This window comes from Fundulus heteroclitus, chromosome 5 (assembly GCF_011125445.2).
Source record: "Fundulus heteroclitus isolate FHET01 chromosome 5, MU-UCD_Fhet_4.1, whole genome shotgun sequence".
Taxonomy (NCBI): Eukaryota; Metazoa; Chordata; class Actinopteri; order Cyprinodontiformes; family Fundulidae; genus Fundulus; species Fundulus heteroclitus.
Genome location: NC_046365.1, coordinates 29639620 through 29654597, shown reverse-complemented (window position 1 = coordinate 29654597; position 14978 = coordinate 29639620). Strand labels below are relative to the sequence as shown.

Sequence of the window (14978 nt, the reverse complement as noted above, 5' to 3'; positions counted from 1 at the left end):
CTGAAACAAAAATCCCATTAGAAACATTAGAAAACATTTTCTTCTCTTGAAGACACCTCAGTAAGTCTTTTTTTTGTGTTAGTAGTCATTTCTACAGAAAATGATAAAAAATAAAAATGTAATGGCTGCTAGATAGAGTGTGTACCTGCAGGTATCGGCTGGAGACAACAGTGGGGACACACTGATTCTGTTTGCTGTTGCAGCAGCCGGAACAGCGCTGCACTTCCACACACGGAGGCCACACCAGGAAGTGTGCATTGGTGCGATCCAACATGGATCGTGTTATTTCCATTACTTCTGTTCGGACTTTACATTCTGCCTTCTCGGCAATTTTGCATCGACTTTTAGGACAAAAGAGGAGCAGGAGAAAAAACATAGATAAGAATAAATGAAAGAAAGCTATAAGATAAAAAGAAGACTAATACTGGGAATAGAAGAAGACGTGGAAACCTACCAAGACTTCTAGTGTACCGCCATGGGTGGCGCTTGGAAGACGGTAATGCTCTTCCTCTGTATGTTCTAAATAAAAGACATCAAAGAGGAAGGCACCGTTTAGGTCATCTTTATTTGTCACAATTTTGATTTGAAGCAGGGAAAAGTCATAAAAACCCTCCACCATAAGCAAGTCACATGTAACCACGAGCGGCTGTTGGGCAGGTTTATGCCAAGCTCATTGTTCAACGCACAAAGGAAGCCATTTTTTATTTTTTTTTGCTTTACCGCTCTAAAAACAATTAGGCTATTTTCTGCCACAATTTGTCTCACTGCTGTCAAGAAAACTGTTGAACAAAGATATGACGTTTTAAATATAGCTCATGTATGTATGTGCACGTATACTCTCATTTCATGCGGCAGCCCCTAAGTCCTAATTATAACCCCGGTGCAGGCTGCTTTGACCAATGTGTGAGTGTCTGTTTCCAAAATATACATGAAGGTGTACTTGGTGGCCTGTTAAGTTTAATTAGCTGCCTGGAGCTAAATAACACTTCTATTTTGTTTACAGAGGTTGCTAGGTGTTCATTTATCTGTATCTAAATAAACTGTAAAGGTAATTCATCTCACCCTTTTATGTATTACCATTTGGCTGGCTTAAATGCTGTAGACGCCAGTACATTAGTGTTGGTCTGAATGCCTGGCTCGTTTAATCATAGCATAGAGCCCATTTGAAGATTAATAATTTTTTTTTCAGATATGTTAACATACAAAGGTTACACATGGTTCAAGGCGATTAAAAATCAACAAACGCAGACGTTTGTCCAAATCCTAAAAAAAGGGAGATGCTCTGCCTACACATTTGGAGAGAATCGAAGCTTTGTAACAAGCTAACTTGTCAACACGCTAAAATGGCCTCATAAACATGCTAGTGTTAGTATGTGAATGCTGAAATGCCCCGTAAACAATGTAGCCTACCACTGCGGGCTAATAAAAATGTTTAGAAAACCCATAACCAAAATATTTTTTCTATCGCTGAATTAATAGGAGTGCTAATATCTTCTAATTAGTTAGCACTATTGTGTGATAGCTACAATGGATGTGCTACAAATGCTACAAATTTACAGGTTTTGTTATGTGTATTGCCAGGATTGGCCCTGTGATAGGCTGTTGGGTAATTTAATTCAATTTGCAAATGTCTACAAGATATCATCATAAAAAATAGGTTAATTGTTTTTTTTTAATAGAAAACATTAATATACAAGCTGCATTAGCCTCTGCCAAAATAAAAATACTTAATTCTAAATAAAAAACAAGATTGAGTCACTTCCTTGCATCCTGTTTCGAAGCATCCTTCCCTCTGCGTGTTCCTCTCTATGGCCACAGTTATGTCACTGTGTTATTTATGCATTATGAGACGATCAAAGTCCTGTCTATTAATATATGTACGTGCGACTTGGTTCCTCTTTGGGGAAACTTTAAAACTGATCTGAGCGTGAGCTGGTTTGGTTGGACTCTGTCGAGGTGGGGAAAGTACACGGCGAGGGTTGAACTCTTTCTGTGACACAAATACACACATCCATAATTCAAACCTTTTGAGGAATCCAGAGCAGCAGAACAATGCGGTGACCTTGTGCCTGGAAGCGTTCCCCTTCCTCCCCGTTTCAGCTTGTGAATGAAAACGTGCTGCTGTCTCTTTCAGACTTCTCCATGACTGACTGATTAAGCATGTTACTTGGTATGTTTTGCTGACACTATCTCACACTGCATTTCTCTCTATTCATGGCTGCGGATACACCCCTAAGCTTACCTCCTCCGTGTCTGCCTAATTAACGTGTGTTTGTGTGTGTGTGAGTGAGAGAGAGATCCCGTTAGTACCTATTGCACTGGCCTCCTGCTGCAGCAGCAGCTTTAGGTCCTCCACTGAGGAGATGGGAGAGTCCCACACAAGGTCGACCAGTGACTGAGGGAGTGGATCGCCCTGTGGAGACAGAGACACGCAGTTGCTATGTGTTATTAACTGTTTTGGAAACAATATGAATCTTTAAGGAGGGAATACAACTTATGAGAGATTAGGATGACCTGAATCAGTCACACTGTCCCAGTTCTGAGGTTGCATTTGACTAAATCTGCAAGTGATGTCTGCCGTCTACATCACCCCATCACCACGAGGATACAAATGTTTGATCTGGTGTTGTGTTGCTTGGTTTATGGGACATGCCACTAACCTACTCTTGTTCTACACATTCTTAGAATTATACGAATGTTAAAAATAGAAGAAAATGTGAAACAAAATGAATTACGTAATTAAACTGATTCACAAATAAACAACTAGTTATACTGCTGGTAAAATATATATAAAAAAGATTCAGATCCCATGTATCTTTTTATTTGTTATTTTGATTCTGACACACGGACAAGTAAAACTGAAGGTCAAACTCCTGCTAAATATTTGGGATGTTTCCTCGTGTTTATTGTGAAGAATCTCACCCATTTCTGGCATCCCCCTCTAGAGTGACACAAGGTGGTTAAATGGTCAGGTTATTAAACTGTTTTAAATGTTATAGCTGTAAATATGTTTAAATTGGTAGAAACGAAATTTAAAGTAAAACATTTTTAAATAGCATCTGTTATTGATTGCACTGAACTTGAGGACAAGGAAAAGAAGCCTTTTACTTATACTTTATAGTACCTCAGTTCTTGAGCTCAGCCAAAACTTGCTCCAGTTTCACTTCCTCCTTTGAAGCAAATGATGGTTGTGATTGGTGTTTGCTGCTGCTTTTCTCACTCTTTCCCTGTCTGTTTACCCACAAGACCCCCTGTTTCTTCCACTGTGACGCAGGAAATTAGCCTCTATGAGCTTGCTCTCCCTCTCTCTCTCTCTCTGACTGTATTTTTTAGAATCCTAATTTCCTTTTAACACGCATCTTTGCACAATAGAGAACCAAAGAAGCATAATTAAGATGTAAACAATTTGTAAAAAAAAAAAAAAAAACATCTCTGCATTTCAAACCCCAAAACTAGCCAATTTTTTTTTTCAAATTTACGTAATGAAATTATTCATTATGCACGAAAAGAGATGGACTGAGAGAATTAATGAGGTTTTAATGAATGCCACTGCAGGGATTCATTATGGATCTAGTATGGCCGTGTTTAAGGACAGACTTGTGCTTTCACTTGTGGGATCAAAGGCAGATGGCAGGGAATATTCTTTGGAGCATTTTGTTTTGGTTGGCTGCTACTTGATACCATCTTAGAGAAACATTTGAATCAGGAACATTTCAAGAACATGCCGCAACAAATTAAGGAAGTTCCAAGAATTTCAAATGACATGTGATAAGATAACTTTTAGAAAGACGATGGATCCGTTAGAGCTCTAAAATTTCACTTCCTGTGTTTTTCTTAACCGTATTTACTGCAATCCAAATTCTTTGGCTGCACCATTAGATCTTCTTAAATAAACCCCATCACAGGGAATGTCGGAGCACATCATTTGTGTTTCCACCAGCTGATACTTCAGAAATCTTGCTTTACTCGACTATACACATGGCTCATTTAAATAGCAACAACCAAAAGTAAAGCTGCAGCAGTTTAATCAGCAGCTGGCGCTTTTAAATTCACTTTGCAACAAACAAAAAATTGGTAGCTAGACAAAAGAAAAGCATTTAGGAAAAATAAAAGTTGTCCTCTGCTGGAAGAAGTTGGTTCGCTGAATAAGAAGTTGCAAAACTAAAATATTTGCCTCTTCAGAAATGTAAATCAAAACTACCTTAGAAGACATAAATTTGATACATTTATTTTTTCATATATACCCTATTAGTGCAGTTAGACAACAGCTTATGCCAATTGTACTTGTGCCATATTCTATGCTAACAAAATGTGTCATACACAAAACTGCTGTAAGAAATCTTATCTCACAGGGTGCTTTTATTTATCACGTCAATTCTTTGGGAACCTGTGAGACGTTGGGTACACCAGAGAATGATATGTGTGTAGGTTTATTTCAGCTGGCGTCTATAAAACTCAGTAAATCTAAAAACAAATGGCACATCAATCCATCCATCCATTTTCTATACCTTCTTATCTGTGGTGGGTCACAGGGTGGCTGGAGCCTATCTCCAGCGTTCATTGGGTCAGAGGTGCGGTACATCCTGTGCGGGTCGCCATTCCATCACAGATCAATGGTACAGTTGCTGCCAATTTTATATAAATGTATCAAAATTGATACAGTAACTGCTTTTGTATATGGCAAATTGTCGGTAAAAGTGTTAAACCTGGTTCTACCAGAGATATGAATCATTTTGGGTCTATTTTATCATTCCTCCATGTATTTATTTTCCAGATGAAATGAGTTACCCCCTTGTTGGCTGCTTATAAATACATAATTCTAAAAAAGGAGCCAGTCTTTTGAACAAGTAATTTAGAGGAACACAAATACTATCTCATGTGAATGTGTATGGTTTTAACATCATAAAATTATGTTTTTCCAACCTTGAGACTATTTTTCTGGAAACAATCACCCATCCCTAGAAGGGCTTTGCATTTTACTCAGCTGCATTATAAATGTAGCTTTCACCAAATGGGAAGAACCACAAACACTGTGGTTTCATAGACAAACAACTAAAGTGACTTTTTTTTAAGCCCAAAGAATAAATGACGCTTACAAAATTAATAGTGAATCATGCAAAAAAATAATAAAAAAATGAGCTATGACTTAAATGTTGTTTTACTTTTTTTTCCTGCGTGTACCAGAGCAACTCTAGCCAAAAGTATCCCCTGAATCTTCAGTAGTGTCTGACCTTGAGTGATTTGAAATTCATTTCATGTCTTCTTTTTTTTTTCTTCCCGCACCCAGCTTTCTTCTCCTTCTGCTCTCTGTCTGTTCAGTGGGCGGTGATGTGCTCAGGACACCTGGATGACTTTCACGATCCACTGGCTGACCCACTTAAGCAAACACACGCAGACACACACACTCCTCTTTTTGTCCTTTACATACAGATGCTTAACCACTGTCCGCCCAATTTGTCAAGGCAGCCTTACACACACACACACACTCACACACATAAACACACACTCGGACTTACAAAGAGACACTTTTCCTTCTATAACCGGCCATTATTACAGTCCCTGCACTCATCGCGCACACATGCATACAAATTAGGGTGAAACACACATCCAGGAAATAGTTTCTTCTTGCATGGGACAGACAACACACCACTGCTTTAAAATAAGAATGTGATTTGGACAAATAACAGTGATTTAAGAGAACGTCTTATTTCTGTATTCTGTTGACACACGCATTTACACAGAAGATATCTCTGGCCTGTTCTGCTTACAGCCCTGCATGAGCATCTAGCTGAGACTGTATAGGTCAAAAAGGCAGTCTGCTAGGATGTTGTGATGTGTGAGCGGGTCATAGATGTACTTGTGAAAAACACACAGTGCCCAGGCCCTTGGAGGAAGCCCTGGGGGCCGTGATGTTGTAAGGAATGTTTAGGGAGAAAGGTGAAGTGTAATGGAATGTAATTATGGGGCCAGCCGACGGCTAGTGCACACACGCTGTCAAGCTGGGGCTCAAAGTTTTCGAGAGAAAGCAAACACAAACAAAGCGGAGCATCGATGCGATGGCGGAGTCACAATCGCACCGGGATGCCACGCCACATGCCTCCTTTTATCAAGTGGTGGCTGGTCGCCAGCTTTATGCTGCAGAAATAAAAGAAGACCCGCTGAGCTCAGTGGGTACTTTTTCAATCACACACAGCAGCAAGCAGAGCAAACAGACACCCCCCACGCATGCTGCGACCCAGCCCTGGCAGAACAGATGAGGGTGTGGGTGACGGATGGAGGGACGGCAGAAGAAAGGAGCTAAAAAAAAAAGAGCACAGAGTAAATGAGAAAACAACGATCGGCTCTGACTGCATTGGAGTTAACGTTCTTCTTTTCATAGCGTCTTCAAAGAAAGCTGTCACCTTTGTGCCTTCACGTACTGTTTGTACACTGAAGGGTGTTCTTCCGCAGGTGTTTCCTGAGATTTCTACACTAAGCCCAAACCCAAAAGTTAAAATGGTTTGTCATCAGCTACGAATAGGTAAATGTTCAGTAATGCAAACTGATATTTGTATTTGCAACTTTCTATTTTGCAATATCAAGCAGCTTTATGTGGTTACCAAGGGGGTTGGTCATATTGCTACGTTACAAATTTATATGCTTTTAATTTCAACCTTTCTAATGTCAAACATTCAGGTATGAAAAAGGGCAGCCATCTACTGGAAGTTTGGTACCAACCATCTGTCATTTTGTACCGCACTTGAAACATTTCGTAGCCACATTGACAACTGATCATTGTAAGTAATAAAATAATCTACTTATAGTCTACTGTAGTGAAATGTGGATATGAGATTTGAACAAATATTATGGACCAGTGGCAGGTTGCTGAAAATATTTTGGATCATCTCTCGTATTTCAAAAGAGGGTCAGAATAAATACAAATGGAAAGAGGATGTAATCATTGTAAAGCGTTAAAGTACTGTTCCGCAGTTTTGCCGATTCTCGTTCGCTAGACTTTGGAACAGTGCTGAGAATTCTTTTTTTGCCTGCATTAGCAGTAATTATTATTTTTTAAGTGTAACTCACCCCACAAAAATTTTTTTTGCAGATAAACTGTATAAACTGGGCCTAACGGTGCTACTTTAATGTTACAGTGCAATTTTATAAATTTTTTATGTGAACTTTTTTAGTGCTGAAAAATTTTAGTCTTAGTGCTGCCCTCTTAGGGTTGAACCATGGCTACTGTCGTTGAAGTTTCCTATTGGTTCAAATGGCACATGCTTTTGTCATCATAGCTCCGGGTTCGAATATAAAACCATGTCAGTCAGACACACACCCTGCTCCCCAGCAAATCAGACTGAGCAGTTGGAATCGCGAGCATTGAGAATATTGATCAATAGTATTTAGTGTTTGTTTCTCCTTTTAATATTAACTCATCTTAGCAATGATGCTACTGTCATCACTTTACTACTCAGACACTGCACCAATCCTGGCCTCCACTGCCTCGGCAGCGCCGGCTTCGGCATCGCTGAGTCAGCGCCTTCAGTCGGCGCCTTGAGCAAGCATCTCGAACTGATAAGTTCTGCGTCGCCAGGCTCAACAAGGGGAGTAAAAAATCCTCCCCAATCCAAAAGGCTGACATTTTCAACATCTTCCTGAGCCTAACTAACTCTAGACATCTCACACAACTCTAACCCAAACCCTTAACCCTGCTCATATTCCATTACAGAGGTTGAAAGTGTAAAAGGACAAAAACAAAGCAACTTTTATGTACTCCATTCAGCCTTCCTGTTATTTGGTGACACTCTTGCGCTTTCATGCAGACTGAATGGACCGCTGACATGTAGCTTCTAACATCTACGCTTACTCTGAGTTCAGTTTTAAACACTTGGCTGATCCATAATTCCTCCATAATTCACAAAAAATAAAAACAAAAAATAAACTGTTAGTTGCAATCAAGGCTGGACGATATAGAAAAGAAGCACATTGATAAAACAGAAACCATATTGATTGATATAGATAGTTATCAAAAAATTCAAAACATATTTTTAAGTGCAGCCCTGGACATTGAATGCCGTTGCTTAGTGACCTATTTTTAGTTAAAGAACACACAAACACTGAATTCAAAGTCAACCCTTTATTCAACCGACTTTTTACCAAAACTGCAAGTTTTTTAAAAAGAAAAAGAACATGTGCTCTTTGAACTCTTTGAAGGGGGCGGAGCTTGGTGACGGAGCGTTCCTGTGTTTGTGTTTGGTTGGGAGGATGTAATGACCATAGTAATGACCTACATGATACGCCAGAATGCAACAGAAAGGAAAACTGCTCTCTATTGAACTTTTTATTGACCCTTTCTTTCTCGATAGAAGACACATGTATATCAATCAATATATATTGTTATTGAATTCTCATCCAGTCCTAGTTGCAATACACAACTGTCTCAGTTGTATATGGCTATGAAATGGAAGAATATCGGGATGAAATGGCAAAGACATGTTGAGAACATATTGGTGCACAAACTGATGACCCTGAGCTACTTTCCTTTGTGCCGCTCAGTATATATAATTGAATTGCAACTGTCCTTGCAATATCACTGTATGGAATATTTAAATAGCAAAGGACTACATAGATGGCACAGTAGTTAGGGAGTTTGTCCTGTAACTGGTCGGTTGCCGGTTCAATCCCCCACTCTGACCATTTCCGTTGTTGTGTCCTTAAGCAAGACACTTCATATGAAAGTGATCAGAGAGGCCTGGTGACGCCGATGTATGTTAGCCGCACCTCTGTCAGTCAGCCCCAGGGCAGCTGTGGCTACTAACATAGCTCCCCACCATCAGGGTGTGAATGGATGAATGACTGACTTTAGTGCAAAGCGCTATAAAAGTACAAGCCATTTATCATGTGATTCGAAGTAAGACATTATATTTTAAATGTGATGTTTCATGCTCTCCATGTCCATATGTTTGGCCAGATGGATGGGTTCTAACTGCCCTTAATGCCCACACACGTTTTATATTTCTAGTAGCAGAAATGCTTAAACTCATGGCGAGTAAAAAAGACAATGTGCAATGGGAAAGAAAGAAAACTATCAGTGAAATGTGGGTTAATTGTGATATAGCCTATATGATCACTAAACATTTTCACCAGTAGTATTTTTGTGCAGCCCTACTTTAGTTTGACATTTTCCACATGCCAGTAACTATTTTGTCTCCATCTTACACTCAGTGATACCATAGTTGTGGGGAAAAAACCTTGATTAGCTAACACACTTCTCAAATCAGCCACCAGAGTAATCCATGCTACCGTTTTGGCTGCGGGACTGAACAATGAGAAACCATTGGCAGCCGTATAGTACTAGCTCAAAGACACCACTTTAAAACCAATGACTTAATAAACCAGCTCAGTATTCCTCCTTTTATGCATAAATTATAATGATATCAGAAAGGGAACACAGAAAACAGTCGCTCTTTAGACTAGCTATTATGGTGAAATTTGCCACATAGTCCACATACTTGCAGCCGCTTTGAAGTAAAAGCCTCCCAGCTATTTTGAGTCTAACGGAAAGTATGGATGAGTCACTTTGATACATGTTGCAATAATCTCTGATTCATCCTAAACCGTATTTTTGTCCAAGAGCTGAGAAAAGTATAACATAACATAAGGTATGCTAGATTTGTAACACCACCCAAAACGTCAGCACTTACTTCATTTATCATCCCATTTATTGATTCAAACAGTTCACTTTATGGAGAAGAGATGTTGTCTGTAATTACAGCACACAAAGAAATGCTCTTATGAGCCACACTGCACATTTCTATCCGATGTTTGCAGGCCTAACCCCTGACACACGCACACACAAAGAGAGAGAGAGGGGGGGGGGGCACAAAAACCCATGCACATATGTCACGCTAACATGTACCCGTCCACGCTCAGATATGCATCCAGATGTGAGCGCACACAGAAATACACACACAGTGCATAAACTCCATGAAATCCCTGGCAGATTAGTTGTTGTTCTTATGTAAAATGGATCAAGCGAACAGGCGGCAGCCAGCTTGTGTGCAGAGACAATTGTCACAAAACAACCTGTTTAAAAGTCACCAACCAGTTGCTGTTATTTTCACTAGAAGATGAGGAGGAAAACCTGCGGTCTAACGTGAGTGACGCCTAAGATTTTTTTTTTTTTTTTGTGGGTGTAGCACCATTAAAGTGGTTAAAAAAATGAAACATAATTCCTAGCGCATGTGTAGACATGCTTTGCTTGTGTTGAACAACATATTGTATAAGCAGCAATGTGTTGCTGGATTATGCACAGTAGCAAAGAGATAATGGACCCTGGCTTGTAAAAAGATTCAACATTTTAAGGTATATTTTACACTGAGATTAAAGAAGTTGGAATGCTATAAAACTGCTGAATAATCAGCGGGCTCATGTGGAGTCCATTCAAAAAGTGCATAATGCTAACCTGAAAACAGAGGTGTTTCCCTTTCCGCTATAATACATGCTTCAGATTAAGCATGCTAATGGTTTACTGCCTGATTGAAACCAATGTTTGTTTCACTTTAAAGAAGAAATGCACCAATCAGTCAGCAAGAAACTGGGATCAGCCATTTTGCCATTGATCAGCCCTGATTAGTGGCTGGCCAAATACTGAAAGATCAGATTTTTCTCTTATTACATGCATCAAAATTAAAAACTCCCACTATTTCGGTTCTATATCAACCAACCACGTGCACTTTGATATACATTTTTAAAAATAAAATAAAAATGTGTAGCCTAAAGGGTAAAGACATCACATATAATTCATAAATAGAGATAATCTTATAATTACTTCATTTTCAGTTGGAATTTAAAACTGTTACCTCTGTTTTTGGGTTATAGTCGGGGGTGGGGGGGGGGGGGTCACTGAAAACTGGAACTGGTAGCTGATCAGTCCATCTCTTTTTAAAAGCAGTTCATGCACTTCTGAAGTAACATCATCAGTACATCTTACTTAAATTACTATGATCGTCTTGTTGTATAGAGGTCAAAACTGTGCTTAATTTGATCCATTAGTGAGTTTTGTCTTGGATGGATGACTGACAAAAGTAAGTGCACAAGATGTCCTAATGGAAACCCCTTAGGTGACCCGTGGGAACGCCCACCTGGAGCCCATTACTCTTTCCATTTCCAACCTATATGCCCCTTTAAATGTTAGCTAGGGATCTATCTTATGGATTGTCTAAGCACATTAGACAGGGATGTAAAAGCTTCTAATGAGTTCCTTGTTGTCTCGCATTTAACGCAGACCCTGTGGTGAAGTCTATGTTTAAAGATTCTGCAGGTCTTTACATTTTAGACAACATTCCTAATCTGTGCCCATTCGAAATAATTAGTGTAAAATCGGTCCAAACGCATGATCTCAGGCATTGCGTTTAAAAATGTGGCATACGTTTACCCAAGAGTAAACTGTTTAGGTCATTGCATTTTTTAAAAACTGACAAAACCTAATGATATAATCAGTTATCTCCAGCATTAACGCGTTTTAATTTCAATCTGAGCCAAAAAATAAATAAAAACTATGTGGCCATCTACGCATCTGTCAGGTGTCCCCTCATCGATTAGAGGTCATATGTTTACCGGTCTTACCTCAGCGTTCCCGAGCCGCAGACGGGCCGATAAGAGCGCAGCCAGCAGCAGCGGCAGCAGGACCCAGGACTTCATGTTTCCGCCCAGCCTGAGGAGCCGCAGGGGTCCGGCTGGGCATTTAGCACTCCGGGGTCCAATCCCGCAGCCGCAACGAGCCTTGTCCCGGAGTCGTGTGCTTGCGCCGCTTGCGCAAAGTACGCACTGTTAAATATCCTCAACCCAAACGTGGTCCGTGAGCGCTCCCTGTCCAAATGTTTGCTCACGGTGACTCACACGCAGGATAGACGTCTGGGATGACTGTCCATGCCGTTGTTTTTGAAAACTCACCCAGGGGTTTCCGTCAGTGGGACAAGTGCGCAGGTGTAGCTATCACGCACAGTCTCTAACCTACACGCTTCCAAGGTTTCAGAGCCAGGTTCAGTTCAACAGAGCTTGCTCCAACAAGCCGGTCCACGAACAGAGCTGAAAGCATTCGTTACCATGTGGCAAAGTGTTTAATGCGTCTATTCTCCATGCTAAATTCCAGACAGCAGAAAGGTCATTTAAGATCCCGTTCCTTGATTGCATTTTAGAGCGAGAATAATGCAGATTTGGGATCTCGGGTGGAATCTCTCATCCCCAAAAGGTCTGCGCGTAAAAAGCTGGTTTGCGATGGAAAGGCGCGTGGTGCGTAATTCTTGCTTAAAAACGCGACAGAACTCTAATCTTACCGCGATCTATTCAACTGCATAAGAACTGAGTCTTCAATAGAAGCGTTTTTCACCATGCATGTTTATTCCCACGCGTATTTTTGCGTCCCCTTGTCTCTTGCCATCCGTTGAATAGAATCAGGTTGTTCTCGCCCCGCGCGCCTCTCCTCTGGTTGCGTCCTGAGCGTTGAGCGGGGTTTAGCGAGAGAGCGGCTTCCCTCCTTAACTTTTATCCATCAAGTCAAACGGAGAACATTCAATTCTTACCGGAAGTAGGATACCTACAATTTCAAAATAAAGGAGCAAGGGAAAACTCTTAAAATTGCAGGTATTTTAACCCCTTTTATTACCATCCCCATCATTGCTGACAACAGTTACCCTGCTCTTTAAACTCCTACCGCCCGGTCAACCCCCCGCGTAATTATTGCCAAACACTGACAGTTATAGCTGTCTTGGAAAAAGGGACAGAAGCTCTCACGCACTGCACATTTTCGTCTAGACAGAATCTACAGTCCTGAATTTTAAATAAATCGAGGTTTGTCCTTGCATCACTTGGACATATCAGAGTTAAAGATGAGATACGATAGTGCCAAAATAGATGGGATGATAATTGTTTCTACATCACAGGTTTTTAACAGCAAACTGATCGCTACAGTCCAAAGAGCGGGGGGGAAACAAACTTAAGTTTTATACTCGGGAAGGCTTATTGTCTCCAGAGTTCTTACTTTTCTAAAAAAAAAAAAAAAAAAAAAAAAAGACAAAACAGGTAGTTGCGACGATTAAATGACGTTCTGTGTTTTATTTTGAATGTCAGCGGGCGGATATCTCCCTTCACAGATTTCCAGCTGATTCTGTCCCCAAGTTTGCATGCAAGTCTTCGTTGTCTTGACGGCAGGGTTTGTGAACCTCAAGCTCCTTATTGCGTGTGAGGAAACTGCAGCGCTCCCGGGTTCTCATGCGGAGAAACTTCAGAGCCCTGGGTCACAGGAACACTGTGTCAAATAATTTCAGACTTTCATAATTATTTTTTTCTTTCAGGGTGTAGACTGTGAGCTCTTGAAGTGATGTTAAAACAACCTTGTCTTCAGCTTCTCTGCAGGTCTTTCACGGTGTCTTTTGGAGTTTGTCTGCTTATTCAATCACTTATAGTCAAGTAGCTGACTATTTTTTTTTTTATAATAAGCAGATATGCTGTTTGCTTATTAAGTCAGTTTATGTTAACATAATAAATGACTCAGAAAGGAAAATGCTCCCCAGGGAAGCACCAAAGTTGCCCATAATAAATAGTAAATTATAAATTTTGAATTGGATCTGTGGACATCTCGTCACTAATAAAAATACATGCATAAAAAATATAAGAAAAAAAGTTGCAAAGATATGAAGCATTTTTGACACCAGCAATTTTAGTTTTATTCAGCTGAGTTCAGTTTATTAATACAGCATCAAATTACAACAAATGTCACCTGAATGATCTTTACAAAGAAATTAATTCCATATGTGCTATTATCAAAATAATAAATAGAATCATATTTGTCTGAAACTGCTTTTCCTTACAGGTTTTGCTGGGGGCCTGGTGTCTATCTCATTGAATTAAAGGCAGAATACACCGTGGACAGGTTGCCAGTCCATCACAGGACAAGCAACCATGCGCACACACTCATACCTAAGTGATATTTAAAGAGACCAATTAACCTAGCATTCGTGTTTTTGGACTAAAGGAGAAAGCCGGAGTACCCGGAGAAAAGGCATGCATGCACAAGGAGAACATGCTAAATTTAATTCAGATCAATCAAACATATTTCAATACAATCAAATAATACAGCCTGATTAAGACCCAATTATATACTAATTCAGTTGATGCAACATGGTAAAAAGGTGTTACAGGGGGTACAAAAAAAGCCAAGGGCTGTTGAAAAAACTGAAACCAAGATAAATAATTTCAGAACTAATTTCTATCAAAAAGAGAATCAACCTCTACACCTCAGGGTGGAAAACCCCTTAAATAATTTTGCATGTTACATAAATGTGCATGCTGTAATATTACTGGGAATGTGGTTGTGTTCAGAAATAGCAGCAAATTCAAACTAATGTTAACTGGAGCCTGCACACAGCGGCCATTATTTAAATTGCCCCTTTTCCCAAACACTGTTCAGCTGTTCTACAAGGCTTTTCCTGAACAGTTGCATCTCACAGCTAAAGTTATTGTCCGGAGAAAGCTCCAGAACCCATTACAGGGATTTCCTTATTGGAATGTAGCCCATCTGTCAAGAGACACAGACCGAACTGAAATCTCCAAGGCATCAGATATACGATGGAACCCAGTGAAGATCGCCATCATCACATGGTGAAAAAATGGTACAACACTGACCTGCTGAATTTAACAAATAACACATTTGAAGTCTCCAAAAGCATGTGGGAAAAATGTGTTATGATCTGACACAGCCAAACTTGTACTTTTCTGGTTGTAACAGCATACCCAGAGTAAGGCATGGCAGTGGCTGTATCATGCTTGGGGAATTGCTTCTTACACAGACACTTGGACCTAAAACAAGAGGGAAGATATTTTGAAAATTTCCAAAAACCAGCAAATATTGGTACAAAACATTCAGGATTTTATGTTTGACAAGCCAAGATGAAGAGGAACTCTGTTTTTCTTCTTTCACAGCCACGAGCCAAGCCATA

The 14978-nt window shown here is 40.0% G+C and overlaps 1 protein-coding gene across 1 annotated transcript in view; it reads right to left on the bottom strand.

Moving 5' to 3' along the window:
- LOC118563063 (platelet-derived growth factor subunit B-like) overlaps positions 1-12510 on the bottom strand; it is a 20911-nt gene extending 8401 nt beyond the window's left edge. The window contains exons 1-4 of the mRNA XM_036136663.1: positions 11608-12510; positions 2311-2413; positions 426-519; positions 146-341 (exon numbers count right to left, since the gene is read on the bottom strand). Of these exons, the coding sequence (XP_035992556.1) occupies positions 146-341; positions 426-519; positions 2311-2413; positions 11608-11682 (468 nt within the window). The 5' untranslated portion in view covers positions 11683-12510. The remainder of the gene's footprint in view (positions 1-145; positions 342-425; positions 520-2310; positions 2414-11607) is intronic.
- Positions 12511-14978: the final 2468 nt, after the last annotated feature.